Consider the following 17,893-nt stretch of genomic DNA (forward strand, 5'->3'; position numbering starts at 1 on the left):
GGAGAAGTCGTACAAATTCCTTTTTAGCCAACAATTCTGTACAGACTTGTCAGGGACTATGCATCTCAAAAGACTGACAATCTCTTAACATATTTTACAGCTTTTAAGCCACTAGCTTCGATTCAAAGCAGAGCTTATGAACAACAGCTAATACCCTTATGAGGTTTTGCCTGGACAATAGCTGGAAGCCTCCCCTCCTTTTCTGATAGACAGGAGTCAACACAGGAAAGATATCACTCCCCTACCCATAGCACTCAATGGAGAATAAAGGATTTGTGACCCTTCAGAGGGGCCTCTTTACCAGCCAGAGGTAGAAGAGTAGCAGAGAAGCACACAGCTGGGGACTAGGGAACACAGCTCAGACCCAGAGCTATCCAGCTAATTAAAATTCGGATTATAAGTATGGCTGTTTTGTTTCCAGGAGCAGGTAGCTTGCTCCTTTTTGGCCAGGCAGAGCACCTTGTTCTCCTTTCTTGGTACCATCAATTGTGATGAAACAGTCAAGGAACCATGGGCCTGGGTAAGATTGAAGGAACACCACCACCACATTTAGCATCTCCAGCCTCTTGCCAGGCTGCATGAAAATCTCAGCACCTCTGCCCATGAGTGGATGTGTTTGTATCAGATGCTGGGAGCAGCACAGGAGAAAACAGCTTGTGCTTCTCTGGAATGGTGTTAGGCATTATAAACTCAGCATAAAAATCCATATTAAACTATGCCAATCTGGCCTAACTGCCATGAGTGTTGGTTTGCAGCAATAATGTGTCATGTAAATCCAGAGAAAGCAGCACGGTAAAGTGAACCTCTGGGGAAATTAGTCTCTCTCCCGTCTCCATTCATCTCTGCTCCGTTTTCTCTGCTAGCCACGCATGAAGGACATTCCAAGAAATACCTCTTGCAACCTGTGACAGTTGTGCCATTCAATTCTCGGTTTCTCTCTGAGTAACAATGCTTGGATAGAGAGCGTAAATGAGACCAAGTTGAGAAAACTTTCATTCCATGATCCCAGTGCTATGATGGGATTTGGTCTTAGAGGCACAGCGCTGCCTGTGCAGCCACACGTGCAAGCACTCAGAAGCTTGAGGCAAGCACTGAGGGTAGCTGCTGCCTGCTTGTATGAAACATGAAATACTCATGGAGGCATCTGCAGGTTCAGCGCTGTCTGCTTTGTTCCCACTTAAGTAACTATTCCGACATATTTTCAGAAAGGCAAATCTCCATTTCACACTGATAACTGGCCCTAACAAAAATGCTGCCTAGTTGAAAACACATATTATAAATTCCAAGGCCCAGAAACGGAACATGGCATCCCTTTATAGCATTTGCTAGGACATGTTTTCCAGCAGAGGCGTTTAGCTCCAGCTATGAGGAGTTAAACTCTTCCATTAGTGATCCGGAGCTTTCCTTTGGTTCTGTATCAAGTAACCTGCTTCAGTCCCATAGTGCATAGTACAATTTTGATTTGTTCAGGAAAGTTTTCAACATAAATCCATCAGCACTAGAACAGGAAATCTTCACTTTCTTAATTCAGTACACATCATGAGGCTGCAACGGATTCAACTCAGCACCCTGATCTCCAGAAGACCAAGCCCCTGGGGTTGTGATCTCCTTTCCTGAAATGGCTTTCTTTTTCTATCCTCACACAAGCTTTCTGGCTGTGCTGTCATATGCACAGCCATCTTTTAACAGCTAAAACACATGTGATCATAAAACCATAAAAGGTTTCCATACAGGAAAACTCACTCCTTTTCTTGCACTTAGGCAACAAAAATAATAAAGTCTAAACTTGCACATGTAGTGAAGCCCAAAAATCACAGGGAACAAACAGAGGAACAATGCTTAAAAACTACACACAGGAGTTAGTGGGACTGTAGGTGTTCTGCACATTTGATAATCAGTTCTTTTTTTATTATTATTCAGTATTAGGCCATGTATTAATTTAGTCACATAATTTCAAGCATCTAGGTATGAAAATATGGTCCAGAACCCAAACTTTCAGCAATTTTACCTGCAGTAAATATCACTATGATATTTACTAGGAAACTATGAACCCAGGAAAGATGTACACTTTGATCTCCACAGTCCTTAATCTCTTTCCAAGGAGAAAACCTTGACCTTTCTTGGCTGGACACTCCACTCTAAAAGCCTTGATGTGTGTTTACAAATAAAAAAAAATCACACAAATTAGGTCAGACTCTTTGCCAGCCACATACAGAGCTGACAGGCAAAGATCGACTGCCTCCTAGCTTATAATTCAAAGCACATAGATTGTGACACATATTTGATTAATGGTTAAGTTTTTAAAGACAGTCAGGGATTTTTTTCATGCAGTTGAATAAATTACAAGCCCTGTTCCCTGAGAACACTGAACAAATGGATAGTGAGTGGGGTAGAAAGTGCAATATTGTATTATTTGCTAGTATTTATTGAAAGCCCATGAGGTGGCACTACTAGAGGGACCCTGCTAAACTGCTTCCAGCCATGCAGATGAGCATTTTGGGGACACACTGAAGTACAGAAGACCATACCTGAGCTGAGCTGAAGCTCCTGCTAAGCACCCTGGCACGTTCAGCCCCAGAATGAGGCAGAGGAGAGAGGGTCCTCCTCTGAACTGCCTCCTGGACGAGTATAAATGTAGGTCCTTTGACACAGTCCCTCCTCTCCTGCTCTTCCTTCAACAGAAAGGGAGCCCACAGAGATCACCCTCACTAAGCTACATGAAGCTGTCACGAAAACCATCCAGGTCATCTGCTGCTTACAAGCTAGAAGCAGACACAATGGAGCTTGGTTGAGCTGGCCTCAAACTGAGCTTAGCTTATTTCAAACTCCTCTTTTGACAATTCCTTTCCACGAATGCTGGTGCAAGGTACCAGTAAGGTGCCGCAGGGGAAACACTACAGGGCCCAACTTGAGGCACATGGCAACGAAATCTCCGTGCTGGGATGAGATGGGCATCACCCTTCACCTCTGTCTCGATGAGTCCCTTTGTGTCCTCCCAGCACCCAGCATTCACCCTTACTTACCAGACACTCGATCAACACTATACATCCTCTCCAGCCTTTTTCTGTGCCACCCACTCTCGCTGGATTGCTGCTGCTCCAGATCAAAGGAATGCTGGGAAGGGGCAGCCAGCCGGGTGCAGTTTGGGCACTCCTTGGAGCCCTGCCGGCTGCCCGGCCAGCCCTTGCAATGCCTGCTAACACCGTGAGAGCCGCCAGCACTGTGCACTTGGTGGCCATGGTGGCATTCCTCTTGGGCAGCCCCCTTCATCACCACCAGTTCCATACTTTCATTCTCATGGTCCGACAGCATCGGCCTCTCGCCGGAGATCGTGTAGACTCGTGGCTTCGGTCCCTCGCTTGGCATCTTCTCTGCCTGCTCCTCAGAGAAGCTCCTCTCAAACTTGCCATCTGAGATGACGGAGAGCCTGCGCTTGTTCTGTGCTGCCTGCTGCATCTCAGGGGAGTCCTCCTGTCCGATGTAAGAGTCTGCTAACAGGTGATCTGAAACAAATGGCACACTTCCCTTAAAACCAAAGCACCCCAAACACTGACAAATTCAGGAGGCTCTTTGTTACTGTTGCAGAAAGGGGAAGGGGGAGAGAGATATGGTAAGTTACCCCAGGAATCTTTTCAGATCAGCATGTGCCCATAGCCTTCTAAATCTCCAGAGCTGGTACTGAAATCAGAGACATTTCTCACAAACACACCCAATATTTTAAGCGTGCATGGCTACCAAACAAGGCTAGAAGCAAATGCAGGTCTCATTGCACAGCCTGAAAATGCTTATGTACAAAACAGCCCCTGTTCATCTGCGCAGTCCTGTCTGCTTCAGCAGGTTTAGCCACACAAGGGCTACTGAGCTGGTGAAAGTTTGCAGAACAAGGACCAGCACCAACTTCTCTAAGAAGTGACAAACTCTGAGTGTTTTGTGCACCAAGTTATTATTTTTTTAGAATTAAAGGAAAGGACCAGGGTTTGGTCCATTCCCGTCCCTGTCCCCGTCCCCCCCCGATTTTCTGCCAATTGGTTTGACATGAAAGAAAGACAAAAAGACTTCAGCCGACAGCTGCAACACAGCGTCCCGCTCTCTGCAGCGCCCCTGGTTAGCAGGCCTCATCATGTGTGCAGATGGCGACAGCACAACCTGCGGAAGCTGTCCTGAAGGAAAATACAGCCGCTCCCTTTGTAGGGAAGGAAGATCGAAAGGAGAGAGGCCCATGAGTGCAACTATCTTTGGAACCCACACACTGGATGAAGTGCCAGGAAATCTCAGCATTTCCATGGCAATTCCATGCATGAACCCAACAGTAGCTCCCACCCACCTGCTAATCCTTTTTTCAAGCGGCTGTTAATTACCTCTTACACTTCCCTTCAGATGGGAAGCAGCTAGGGGACTGTTAAAAAGGCTCAGCAGGGAATGCATTATTCATGTGACTACTACCCCAGAAAAAATAAAATCATTAGTGTCCAGCACAGACAGCAGCCTTTTAAACAGAGGCAGAAAGCAAACCCAAGCCTTTACTTCATTAGATATTTAACGAACATCTTTCCTTTAGCTACTGAGTCATGAACTGGAAGAACTTGGCAAGAATGTGAGGCTTGGCTACCTTGTAGCTGGCCATGAAGGGATGAAGGAGGAAGAGACCTATCTCAGGACAAGTCTGATGTTGTATGTGTGCAACATGGACCTTTTACTGCTGCCACATTCTGCTTCCTATGAAGTGCTCTTGTGTCACTCTGAAAAGAGCCCTCCCAAGCTGAGGACGTACACTTGCACCTTTTGAATCCAAAGCCCACCCTGGACCGTGCTTATGTTGCCCAGGGCCTCTCCCCCTGCTCTGAGACTGAACTGAACTGAGTGGGTACAGATATAGCGTGTCACCCTTATCTCATTTTTCTGCTTGAGATACAGCTTCCTCCAGCACCACTAGGAGATAAATACATCTCTGGCCACTCTGCTCAAGAACTGACTGTCAGGACCATTTACGGTGACACAAGTCAGGTTCGTTTCGTTTGTCTCCTAGTAAGGCCTCACAATCTCTGGATACTGTAGCTGGCAGCTGTGTGACTCCTTGAGCTGACCAGGAGGAGCTGCCTGTAGGAGTCCTAAAGAAAGAGCTATGCCTCTTGAATCTACAGCTGATGCTGTCTTTCCAGACTTCACATGAAGTCCAAAACATGTGCCTAGGTGTAGTGAGGAGTCATGCACCTCACTGATGCTGTCCAGGTAAAATATGAAAGGCAGGCAGTGGTCTAGTTCACCCACGGTCTCCTGCACAGAGACAGCGTGGACATGTGCACCTCTTCCAGGAGGAAAGCCTGATGGACAACACCGGCCATCACCAGAACAATTACAAGCAATTCAAGTGGAAGAAGCTGCTCCGCCAGCTGTCATTCAACAGCTTGTCCCCCAAGTCCTACCAGCTGCAGGATACAGTGTCATGGACCACCCAGTGCAGAAAGTGTTCACAGGCTCCAAAGTCTCTCCAACCACTTGTCACCCCTCAGGAGGCAGCAGGCCACAACATTTGCTTTCCAGCAACTCAGACTCTCTCCAGTTCCAAGATTAACTGTGCTCTAGAGTGGGCATGTCTTGGGAAAACACCACCAAATGACTCTTCAAGACCTGCCAAGATCTGTGCTGGCTAATAGTGCCAAGCACACCATTTTTTAAATTAAAAACAAAGGCCAGTTCTAAGCACTCGTCTCAACTTGTCAAACTTACTAAGCTGTGTGGGCACAATGACGCTACATATTTCTTAAGACACCACAAAATAGTGGCTGATGGCTGCCTCTGTTCCTCCTGAAATGAATACTTCCAGGGAAGATGTATAGCCTCATTAGAGCAAACGCACAGGATTGTGTACCTTTACTCACACGCTGACAATGCCACAATTCAAAGATCTGAGAATTTCTGAACTCTGGTATCTGTGGGTAAATGGAAAAATGAAATGCCCAAAGTATAGTACGTCTGAAAATGCTGATAAACACAAGTGCAGAGAGACCAATTCCGGTCTCTGTTTTATAAGCACTGAGGTCTATTCAGCCCCATAAAATTTACAGACATGTAAGTGGGACATCACTGGTTTCAAGTAATAGCCAATTTTTTACTGAAATCATGGCAGGGTTACAATTCTTGCCTGGATATATTTGACATAAACTACCTGTCTGATATAGCATGCAAAATGCAAGGATAATCCTTTCTTCCTACCTTACTTGTCCCTTACTCAAGGTGTTTTCACTTTTACTTACCTAGGAGTTTTCATGGTCTACACTACAAAGGCCTGCCACCACACCAATATGCTTTCTCTTTGTCAAACAATTGGATAATTCTTTCTTTTCATTCAATTTATCACTGTCAGTAACTACACAGTCGAGAAGCAACTTCATATGCAAAAGGAATGTGAAGCTTTATTCAAGACTTCTGGTTAATAAAGAATTTAAATACAGAAAAAAAAATAGTATGGAACAAAAAGAGATTCAGACATCCATCATAATGAATTATTGGCTCCAAAAACAATCCTGCACCGTTTCAGGGAACAAGTCTGCGCTAGCATTCACACACATCTGCGTTCACATACACCAGCAGCCCTGAGACGTTACCAGTGACCAGTTCCCTTGTCTGTGCTTGCAGTGAACTAGATTCAGGTGCCAAAGCACTGCACCTGCTTCCACTGTGGCGTTTTAAGTTAATAGTTTGCTTCTGCTAGGAAAGAAGTCAAACTGGTCCAGAAATCAATGCTGAATTAAGTCTGAGCCACAGGGACATTCAGTGAAGAGAACCGAGAAACAGTAACAGGGGACTTCAGCAATAACTGGAATTGCCTTCTAAGAGTTAGCTGAAGCAGACTGCTGTTAACACCCTCTGCCTGGTTACTGCTGCTCCATTTCTATTCATTTTCACATTGCTCTTGCCATCTCTCCCACAACCAGCTGCTCCATCAAACTGCCACACCAGCCCAGGACAGCGTGACTTGGGAAGCCTGGCACAGTGTCCTCCTCTCCAGCCACTCCAATGAAGCTGACCTGGTAATAACTCTGCTCTCCCACTTGCTTTCACCAGCAACACCTTTGTCTCACACAGCTGCAAAGCCACCTTGGAGCAGACAAATCAGGTTCCTCAAACAGATTTCTTTTCCTCTAGGTTTGTGCTCTACATGGATTTATGGTGCCTGAGATACTTAACAGCAAGATGAAGGGAAGAGGACCAATGTACTTGATCTGTAGATCATGTGTCTATTGGTAACAGAAACATCCAATTTTCGTCACTTCCCTGTCTACCTGGGCTAAGTCTAACAACCTGTCCAGAACCTGGGGGCTTGACAGTCTAGTCCCAAGGGCCAATCCACTTCTCACCCGCCTTGGTATTTACTTGAACACGTCTCTTTGGCTTCACTTGCTCCTCTGATATTCTTTCTTCACCTTCCATGCAGCACTGCCCAACACAGTCGTTAGGGCATGCATATCACCAAAGACATGACCACCAACAGCAATAGTAATCTGTACTGGTTAATTTGCGGTATCTTGGGAAAGAAAGAATCCACAATCTTGGTACATGTAGTTCTTGATAAACTTACAATACATCCTTTCTCATTCAGTAACCCTAACTTGAGCACCTCCTTTGACCCAGGTAACTAACCGTGAAAGGACTTCCACATTTTCTTTCACTGTCACAACAGTTTCTCGAGAGGAGGCAACATGCTGGGATAAGCCTCAGCTGATTGATGCCCATTCACAATAGTGGAGGGACTCATTGAGCCAAACTCGTATCCGATGCAGACTGCCTTGTAACCCCATGGGATGAGAAGTTTATAAATCAAGGCAGAATATAGCCACAAGGCATAGACAGAAGCTTAAAAAAAAAAAAAAAAGTCCCAAATTTATTACTGTATTTAGCAGCCAAACTGATGATTAAAGCACCTTAGATTTAAAACCTCAGCTCCAGCATCAGAAGCAAAGTGGCAAAGGGGAATCCAGATAAACCCTATTAAAAAAACATCTGTCATCTCAAAAAAATAAATTTCAGAAAAAGAATTCTCTCTTCCCTGCTCCACTTCAGCTGGACCTCTCTGGACCTGATGTTTACAGTACCAACTTTAAAAGAAAGAACTGTCTTGGCCACTGAAGATGAATGGGAAGATTTTAGGTTTACAGTATATGGAGTTGCAGCATTGTTCGTAGCAGTAGAAATGAAGTTAATGCTTTTTTTATTTTACACCAGTAGGAGTCCAGGTGATATACTCAATGAGGAGAGCAGACAGGTGTACTGGCTAGAGCCCAGGGCATTGCAAAAACAGTAACATCTTTTCAAACAGCACAGCTGAGCAGTTTCTCTTGCAATTTCAATTCTGAGGCCTCCTGTATGCCTGCCACTGCCCCTCAGGTGTGCTAAGAGGCTGTCAGGTCCTGTTGTCCTCTGCTCCCTCTCTGAGCATGCATTGGAGCCACAATGCAAAGCTCCCTACCATGTCAGCTCTGTCCTTCCCAACGCTAATGTACTGCAACGTGACCCCACCAGCACAGGGCTCCTGCCTTCAGAGACAGGCTGGCAGCCGACCTCGCTGGTCTGCAGGGTTGAAACATAGTCAAGAAATAGGCGTAGTAAAAAACAGGACATTTGTTCAAAATATTGAAGCATGAGGCAGGGATATAAAAACAGGGATACAACAATTAAAAAAAGGTCACAGTGGCATTTCAGCTGTGCAGTAGCTTCAGAGTCAAGTGAGCGAACGACATGACATGCACAACGTTCGCTATGGGATTACCTGAAGCCTGACCAAGTGAGCCCTGCTGTGACTTTATCGGGCGCCTGACCCTACCGCTCCCAAGGATGGAACGTCAGACACTTCTCTGCAAAGCCACAGAGAAAAGACAAGGGCTGCTTCAGTAAGGGACGTGCTCTGAGAAAACAGAAGGTCACTTAACTATGACAAAATGGTTCCAATTAGTCGTCTGCGCTGAAATGGGCCTAGGAAACAAACAAACTGAAGATGCTGTTGACATTGTGCCTCATAGATGAGTAACCTTTTAGTCTGGCCTGTAACATTAATGCGAATAGATGAAATTGTTATTGTGAGACAAGACCCAAAGGAGCAAGTGGCAGCTCCACCACCGGCCTTAGCATTTCCATGGTAACACTGTGACCTACGTTTTTATTCACTTTATAAGCAAACATCACATTCCACCGCAAGTTTTATGATACACCCACACCATACCTGTGCTGGCCAAACGTGGAAGCAGCCTGAAACCCTCGGAGATGAGATTTCACATCCCTGCCCTGCCCTGAACTCAAGCTGCCTACAAACCCTTCTGGAGCATGGGCTCTTTCTAGAAAGTCCACCTCCACTGCTCAAGGCCAGCCACACCACGTCAGCACAGGATACACTGAGAGAGCTGGGCCAGTGTGGCAGTACACCCCCACACCAGATGCGCTGCTGGGGTCCATCCTGGGGACAGAGAAACATCGTCTAGAGAAAAAGGCAGACTCAGTGCTTACCCTGAATCAGGCTTCACTGGCAGCTCCACAGTCTGAACACTGGCAAATTGAAGGTCCCTCTTAAAGCACTTACTTCATGGCTTCATAAAAAACACAGTTCATTGGTCACTTGCTTGGACTGAAGCACCTGCAAAGTCTCAGGCTGGAGTTTCTCAAGCCCCATGTCAGTTCCTGGCAGAGTCAGGAATCTCCTCTGTTGCGTGGCTGCTGCCCTCCACACACACACCCCCTCTTCTGAAGCAGCAGAAGCCCAGGGTGCAAAGATAAGAGGTTGCTTCAGTGCAGTCTCTGCACGTGGCACAGTAGCCTCAGCAAACACGTTTTGCTCCTGCCACCACTACCCATTGCTATTTGGCTTGGGGAAGCTCACAGGTGCCCTCTTGTCCTTATGCACTCAGTGTTTTCGATGATGGCTGAAACATCATGCAAAAACAAAGGAAAGAAGCGAAGACTTCTTTTGAGCTTAAAAAGAAGCTTCTTCCACTTTCAGGTAACTAACCCCTTTAGTTTGTACTGATGCAAACCAGTCAGAGTAGCCATGCTGTTTCTGCAGTAACCACAGCAAATTTGGGTCAAGACCAGCTAGGCAGTTCTGGTCCAAGGCCTACCGACTCTGCAGCACCAAGCACACCTTATACTTGCTGGGATCTTTCCCTCTCTCTTGCTCCCAGAGCCTTTCACGTGCAGCTTGCCCAGAGCAGCCAGCCTGCAGCAGGCAGACCAGTGCTGCATCCTACAGGACTCCAGCACAGCAGTAGCTGCCCTCCAGATAACCCAACTGAGCAAAACAGAAACTGCCTGATAAAGAAGTATCAGGAAAAAACCCAGCATAACTCCCTTCCTTTCCTCAGCAAAGGATCCTTGTGTTTGAATCCCATCTCACCAGGGTGCACCACTGCTCCCCCAGAGAAGAGGAAGTTTCTCAAATGCTCCACTTGCTGTCATTTTTAATTTCACTGCTCCATGCCCTCGGTATCTTTTTCCTCTCATAGTTCCAGTACATGGAGATAAAGAAATCTAAAGCAGTATCTCAGTGTGGGGCCTCTGACATCTAAGCTGGGAGAAGGGGACTCTGGGAATGTCCAAAACTCTTTATTCTACAAGCACTGGTGAGACTGAGTGATTATTTCTTCTGCATTTTGCTCTCTGCAGCCTTTTTACACTTCCCTTTCACAACATTTCAATCCTTTTCCCTATCTTTCTTCTAGATCTGTCCCAAGTGACACCCACTCCTACACTAAAAGCATGCCACAGACAAGATAGAAAGTCTTTGGAAGGTACCAGAAAGCTACGAGCGTCAGCAAGGACTCTGGCAACAGCCTTGTAGTCAGAATGAATGCTGAACCTGGGAGAGTGCTCTTCTTGGGAACCTTCCCAGACCTTCAGCCTGCATGAATATGCCAGCAATGAACAGAGGCAGGAAGAGAGCAGGAGACATATTACCACCTCAGCACCAGCTCCCTTCACAGATCCACGTCCTACCAGCTGCAGCAGAGTCCAACCCTCCCTTTTTTCTAATTCCTCAGAATATCTTCTAGATCAGGAGAAAAAACAAAATATCTGAATGATTCCAAGGGGACAATCCCTTCATCTCCTGCCAACAACTTATACCCTGTCACCAGGCAGCCTCCCTGTTCCAAAAAGGAAACAAAGAGAAGAAAAATCTGTATTGCCATCATCCCTGCTGTAACCTCACAGGACATGGTCAGAGCACTCCAAGACAAGCAATAGCGGAGAGTACCTCCCAAGTCACCTGGAAAAACCTCCTCCAGAATAAGACCTCGAAGAGTTGCATAGGAATAGTCACACAGTATTTCTGAGCCATGAAATTCTCAGGCCTCGCATCAGGAAGAATCAAAGGTGTAACCAATAACAAATACCCTCCCTCACCTCACCTTCTTCTCGCTATGTATACACCCTGCAGTACTCTGCAATCCTCTTTACCTCCTGGCAATGTTCAATTCCATACCCGCTGCCCTAGTGAAGGAAGCGGAGCATGATAGACTGCAATTTTATTGAAAACAGAAGGTAAACAAAGCCTTGCAAATAACTCACCCCTCATTAAAACGCTCAGACATGGCAGCTGGCCCATCCTGATGATATACAATCCCTCTGTAGTTCTTCATTACCACTCCCCAATTTCTTAAAGCCATTCTGCCACACACATACACACAAGCTCTCCAGAGGAGCCACCAGAAATAGATTCTGGTGTGTGAAAGATACCACCAAAGAATAAGCTCTTTGATCAGTTGTGGAATGTGAAATAAGAGGTGGGATGCAAAAGCCGTCATACCACCTCCTTTCCTTGGAGTCGAGGGACTCTTAAAGATAAAAAAAGTCAAACCAAAATCAAAAGTCAAACAATCCTCAGAGAACAAGTGCAGCAGAAATCGAGTAAGTTGGGGCAGTCTCTGCACACTGGGCATCTCCATCCAGATGGTGGGTCTCCTGTGTCTGCCTGGGGAGTTACAGAGCTCCACCCTTCTGCAGAGGAGTTGAATTAGCAGGTAAAGCAGCAAAAGAACTGGCATCCCAAAGATTCACACCCACCTCATTTTCTGCATGAGGATTGTCCTCTGCAGGGAGAGAGGAGGGTTCTAGCTCCTGGATATGCAGAAGAGGAGGATCCTCCCCTTCCCTCCTCCATTTAGGCCTCCACTGTTCTACTGATGGCTCTGCCACCTTCCTGCTCTTCAAAGACAACTACCCTTTTCCCTCACTGCATTCATTAATGACTTTAAACCTTTCTTAAACCTTTTTTTTCTGGACTATAAACTACTGAAGTCAAGGCCTGCCTCCTTCCATTCACATTTAGGCTAGAGTCTTAATTCCAGCTGCAGTCTGCTGGCAGTGCAGGGAGCATCCACATATACAGTTAGTGTTATTACAGTGGAAAGCAGGCCTATCCCGTGACGTAAAGACACTCACGTGAAAGCCCAGAGTGCTACAAACAGAGACATATATGCACCGAGGACTCAACTCTTCAGTGTGCTGAGCTTTCTGGACCTTGGCCACAAACACATGCAAGTTGGAATTTAACTACAGGATGCTGGTGGGCTTGTACCATAACACTGCCTCTCTCTGCTCTTTTAAGCCAAGCTGATGAGTCGGAGCAGATTCAGGTACTTCTATATATGCTACATCTTCAACTTATGTAGAAGAGGCCCATCCTTTGTTTTGCTGGAGTCACTGCATGAAAGCTAATCATACAGCTTAAGTGCTCTGCTGAGCCAAAGGTGAAGCATTCAGAAACTTGCAAAAGTCATACTGACATATACAGAATTTCTGCAGGAAGGAAAGACTTGACTTCTCTGTTATTGGACTACTGGGACAAACAAAAGGGAGCCAAATTTTGTACTCTCAACATTTTTGTAGGACAGCAACCTTCCTACCATGGTTATTTATAAAGAAATGTTACATACTGTGTTAAATTATACACTGCAGAATTTCAAAAGATGACTTAAAAAATGATGATTCTTTTTTTTCCTCTTCTATAAACATTTAGAGTCATTTCTAGGGATCTTTCATTATTTCCAAGTCAATACTTAAGAATCCCATAAGGATTGTGCACCTCTCGCTGCTTGATTCTTATCTGTGCCAATGAAATTCACTTGGATTCAAATACAATCTCAAGCCTGATACACCAAGGGGGCAATGGGTATGAGAAGGCTTCCCTGGAGAGCTTACAGATATGTCACAAGCACAGAGAGGGTTTAAGTGCTGGTCTGGGGAGTCCAACAGCAGGGCATTATCCAGGAGTCACATCAGCTCCATCTCCACATTCTCATCTACAGTCAGAGAGAAACGAGCAACTAGGAACACCCATAAGGCTGAGTAAAACAACAGCTTTGTAAGTGCGCCTCATAGAGGCTCCTACTCCTTGGCTTTGACCAGGGTTCCCCAGGTCTCAGACACCTGAACAGATCTGCCATTTCCCCTCACTACCATCAGAGATTCTCTGTGTGGCCTGAATGTGACCCCACAGGTACTATGAGGGCACTACAAAGTGAGCAGGAGACAACATCTCTCCCTGTTGAAAACTGGGGTGGGGGACTGGAGAAAAGGACCAGCAAAGACCCCAGCTGACAGAAGCAGCTGCAAAAATGGCCATGATAAAGGATGTTTTTGCCATTCTAAGAAGCCTCCTCAGACCTGCCCGGCCTGTCTCTGCACTGTCTGTCCAACCCCTTCCTTCCCTCTGCCTCACAGATGCTTCATCTCAGCTGCATTAAATCCCAGCCTTTTTCTACCCTTCCCTTCCTACCACCAAGTATTGTAAGTAATGTGTCACTGGAGTTTCTCATGCCTGAAAAAAAAAAATCAAAGAAAACTGCAGTACATTGTTTTAAAGCCCTCCCATTCACAAAGTTAGCACAATTCAGCCAAGGACAACTTGAAGGTCATTAGAACAGATCCAAGAAAAAAAGGCAGGGACTCATTCAGCTGGCTGTCAAAGACTAGTGTAACTGGGCTTGCTCTTTTAGCAAGAGGCATTCCCTGTCTGTAGAGGTTTAAACACACACACTCACAATTTACATAAAATGATAACATCACTCTATATTACGTTCTACTAGCTAGCACATGCTGGTGTCCTCAACTAGACAAGGCAAATCTCATTTTAACCCGTTGAAGCAAACCCTGGGAATAAATCCAGATGTTACCTTTGCCAGCAAAGACAGATTGCTGCACATAGACTAAGCACGTCAGTTAACACACTATAATTTGCCCTTTTTTATTCCCCAATGAAAGCAAGACCTAGGAGTGACAAACCAGTGCAGAAGCCTTGTGCAGTGCAGTCTTTCACTTCCCAGTTGAAACATCTTCCAGGGACATCAGCTCTAGGGGTGAATTTATGACAGGGCACTTGTCCACTAAACTGAACTTGTTCCCACAGCCCACCCAATCCTCGAGTCACCAAACTGCCTTTTCTCCTCAAGGGCTTCACAGACCTAGAGGGTGACTCCTCCTGCCTCTCTGCTGCAGAGATCTCACACTAACCCTTTATGATAAATACACTTTCATTTTAAGGCCTATTAATAAATAGGTGCATGCACATATGGATATAAACAAGGCATGTCAATTCTCTTACCTGAGCCATTTCTGCCTTCAGGATGGTTTTGTGAAAGATATTCTCCAAAAGCCCTTGCCGCTCTGCATATCCAAGCATCACAGAAGGCAGCAAAGGAGAGAAAGAAAGAGATGGGCAATGGTTAAAGGCCAAGGAAAGAAGGAACAGTTCAATATCAATATACTGCTGTTTTCCTGCAGCTGCCTTTCCCTCAACTTCAGATGACACCAATTTAAACATGCTGCAATAGCAGTGGGCTCTTCCTGGTTAACACACCTCAGTTTTCCCCTGGCAAAGGGGAAAACAGAGTTGGACTACAAGCCCAGGACTGTCTTAGTCTTTAGCTTCTCTGTTAAAACGAAAACAAATTGAAATGCACCTGCATTAAACTTGGCCTTGTTTCTGTGATGCACATAGGAACTGCACCACTGTCTCTAACCACCCTAAGTTAAACCCTTTCTGGCAGCCCAGGGAAGAAGGTATCTCCAACTCGGTCCCAACCATCACTGCAGCCTTCTACTCTGGTTCTAAATACTCCTATCTGTGAGCAACCACAGCTTAGACGTTAATGCTAATACCCATTTTACCTACCTTAACCCTAAGTTCTCAAGCACCAGCTGTGTCAGTATTTGGATTACTGGACAACCTTATTTGAGACCCCCATGACACCCCACAAAAGCAGTTCCTGGTTCTCTGATGGATTCAGGTCCCAGGGATGACTGAGATTTTACTGAAATATATTAAGAATCAACCAGGCAGGGTGAGCTCAACCCTTATCACACATCAAGGCCTACATAAGAGAGCAAACCTATGAATATTCCAACCAGGGAAAAGCTTTCTGCTTGCAACCCACACAGGAAAGGAATCCTTGATCAAGGCATGCATTCCCTGGTATATAGTAAATACAGTCTCCAGTCTCCTATTGCCAGGACATTTGTAACATCCTGCTGCTGTGCTTGTTCTCCTGTACCCAACAGACCTGTGACTCAAGAGAGCTAATACCAGTTTTTCCCCAGCCATCCATTTTCCCCAGGTTTGTAGAACAATCTTTTCCAGGTCTGCAGCATCACAATCAGGCTGATATTTGCCAATGGACAGTCCAGGGCAGAGGCTCGCAAACAGTGAGACAAAACAGCCACCCACCTCCTTGGCAAGCCAAGCCAACAAAACCCAGCACCCAAGCACTCTCAGCCTGCAAGCACACGAGCATGTCTTGGGGGAGGACACAAAGACTTGCTGCAACAGGGAAGACTCTCCATACCAAGGCATCATGTCCGCTGTCCTCCTTCAGAGGTGCTCAACCTCAGAACATCCTCTCCAGCTCAAGCTGCCACAAAAGGCTACACTCATAACAGCCTTTAAAAACCTAAGTGGAAAATGGCTTTGACCTCCAAAACAACCTTCCGCTTTGCTACCCCATGCAGCAGCACATCGCAACTTGTGTAGCCAGGATTTTCCCCCACTGCTTTTACACACCTCCTCCCAAAGGGGAAAAGATTAGCAAAGCTACAATGTACCTCCCAGAACAACTAGAGCTGAAAGGAGTGAGAAGTCCATTTGTCATCCACAGCCAGCAACAGGGGATCGATATGAATGATGAAGACAGAGTAATTGAATCTCCCTGGGACTAAATTTCAGCACAGCCAAATGCAAAATGCTTTGGAGGAGCGCAGCTGGAGCTGTGCAAGAACCAAGGTTTAACCTTCTGCATCATTACAGGCTAACATACAGTGCTGAGGTTTTTTCCGTTTCCAGATTCTTGCCTGTCTAGTACCAGACTGTACCTTTAGACGCTAGCCTGGGGTGGCAGTTGCCAAAACTGTCTTCCTCAATGCCTAAGCACCCCCAGAGATGGTCAGGCAGAGGCTCTGTCATATGTACAATTAGCATGCAATCCCCACTACAAAGAACAAAGGGATGGCCATCATGGTTCATCCATACAGGAGGGCAAGCGCCTCATGAATGTTCCTTGCACCCACTACCTTTCTGTCTGAGCAAAAAAGCAGGACTTGGTCCTGGGGCAACACACAAATGCAAAGTTGGGAGCTGGACTGTGACAACTTCAGGGAAGTGGTTGAGTCACCATCCCTGGAGGTATTTAAAAGACATGTAAATGCGGCACTTAGGGACATGGTTTAGTGGTAGACTTGGCAGTATTAGGTGTATAGTTGGACTCGATGACCTTAAGGGTCTCTTCCAACCTAAATGACTCTATGATTCTAACATCAGGCTGTGCAGCCGCAAGAGCACTCCTGAGCTACTCCTGCACTCCATCTTAGAGGTAGTTAAGGCTCAGCCAAAGCCATGGCCAATCTCACGTAGCACTGGCGACAGCCCTGCTTTGAGCAGATGGCTGGGCTTAAGACTTCCAAGATCTCTTCTACCAAGAATTCTGGGACTCCAAGGCTTCCCATGAAAATGCCTGTCCTTGCAAGGCATCATCATCAACACCGTTCACAAACAGGGCACTTAGACCCTTGGCAAAGACTCTGAAGCTTCTCTTGTGCATCAGCAGTCATTCCATGTAGAAAAAAATAACAAGCGGCAAGTTCTCAGGTAAATTATCAGTGAGAGAACATGGTGATTTACACAAAAAATGCTTAAATATGATGATAAAATTTAGTCTGTAACTAGTTTAAAAGCTTCAAGAGCATGTTAGTGCATCTATCATTCTCTCCATTCATATCTCTGCCAATGCCCGAAGCTGATAATGCTTCACCCTTAGCTTGCAAACCACAGGCTCAAAAAATCAGTACCAAGCACTTCCTAAGTCCCACACTGCAAATGGCTAACATGGAGCTAGAGAGAAGCACTGCCACCCTCCATCCCACCTTGTTCCGTGGAGAAAATACTGTCACTCAGAATAAAAGCCTGAGTTTAAAGGTGCTGCAGTGTCTCTAGCCTCACTCTCCTGTTTCCCCAAGCAAATGAGGTAGGAGGGTAAAATCCCAAGCGCCAGAGCTCCCAGAGAACAGGCGATACCCAGACCTCTCCTTGCAGGTCAAAAGCACAGTCGAGGAGCATAGAGCTACTCAAAAACTGTGCTGCCCAGCCCAGGCTGAACCTGCAGTTCTGTCACTACCATTCCACTTTCACTGCTCTCAAATGCTGCAGGCCAACCTAAGAGCAAATGAATGTGGCTGCTTGATCACAGTTATCTAGCGACAGCTAATAAGGCAATGACGCCTGCACAGCACAATGTGCGACGGGGGTTTTCCAGCCAATTACACTGCAAACTTCAGACTAATTTTTTTGCCTATTATCTCAGTGGTTCCCTTCTACATTCCTGCTTCCGAAGTGCCATCGGCTTCTCTTTGGCTATGCCTC

General features: G+C 46.0%; 1 protein-coding gene across 7 annotated transcripts in view; it reads right to left on the minus strand.

Moving 5' to 3' along the window:
* Window positions 1–17,893, minus strand: part of NSMF (NMDA receptor synaptonuclear signaling and neuronal migration factor) — a 47,987-nt gene that overhangs the window by 24,124 nt on the left and 5,970 nt on the right. For 4 of the 7 annotated variants that reach the window (XM_052814855.1, XM_052814852.1, XM_052814856.1 and 1 more), the window contains exons 2-3: window positions 14,588–14,649; window positions 3,024–3,503 (exon numbers count right to left, since the gene is read on the minus strand). In XM_052814855.1, the coding sequence (XP_052670815.1) occupies window positions 3,024–3,503; window positions 14,588–14,649 (542 nt within the window). Of the gene's footprint in view, window positions 1–3,023; window positions 3,504–9,498; window positions 9,562–14,587; window positions 14,650–17,893 lie in introns of those variants that run through there. The other 3 variants (XM_052814858.1, XM_052814860.1, XM_052814857.1) reach the window with 3 other exon arrangements.

Source organism: Harpia harpyja, chromosome 19 (genome assembly GCF_026419915.1).
Source record: "Harpia harpyja isolate bHarHar1 chromosome 19, bHarHar1 primary haplotype, whole genome shotgun sequence".
In the NCBI taxonomy this organism is placed as follows: domain Eukaryota; kingdom Metazoa; phylum Chordata; class Aves; order Accipitriformes; family Accipitridae; genus Harpia; species Harpia harpyja.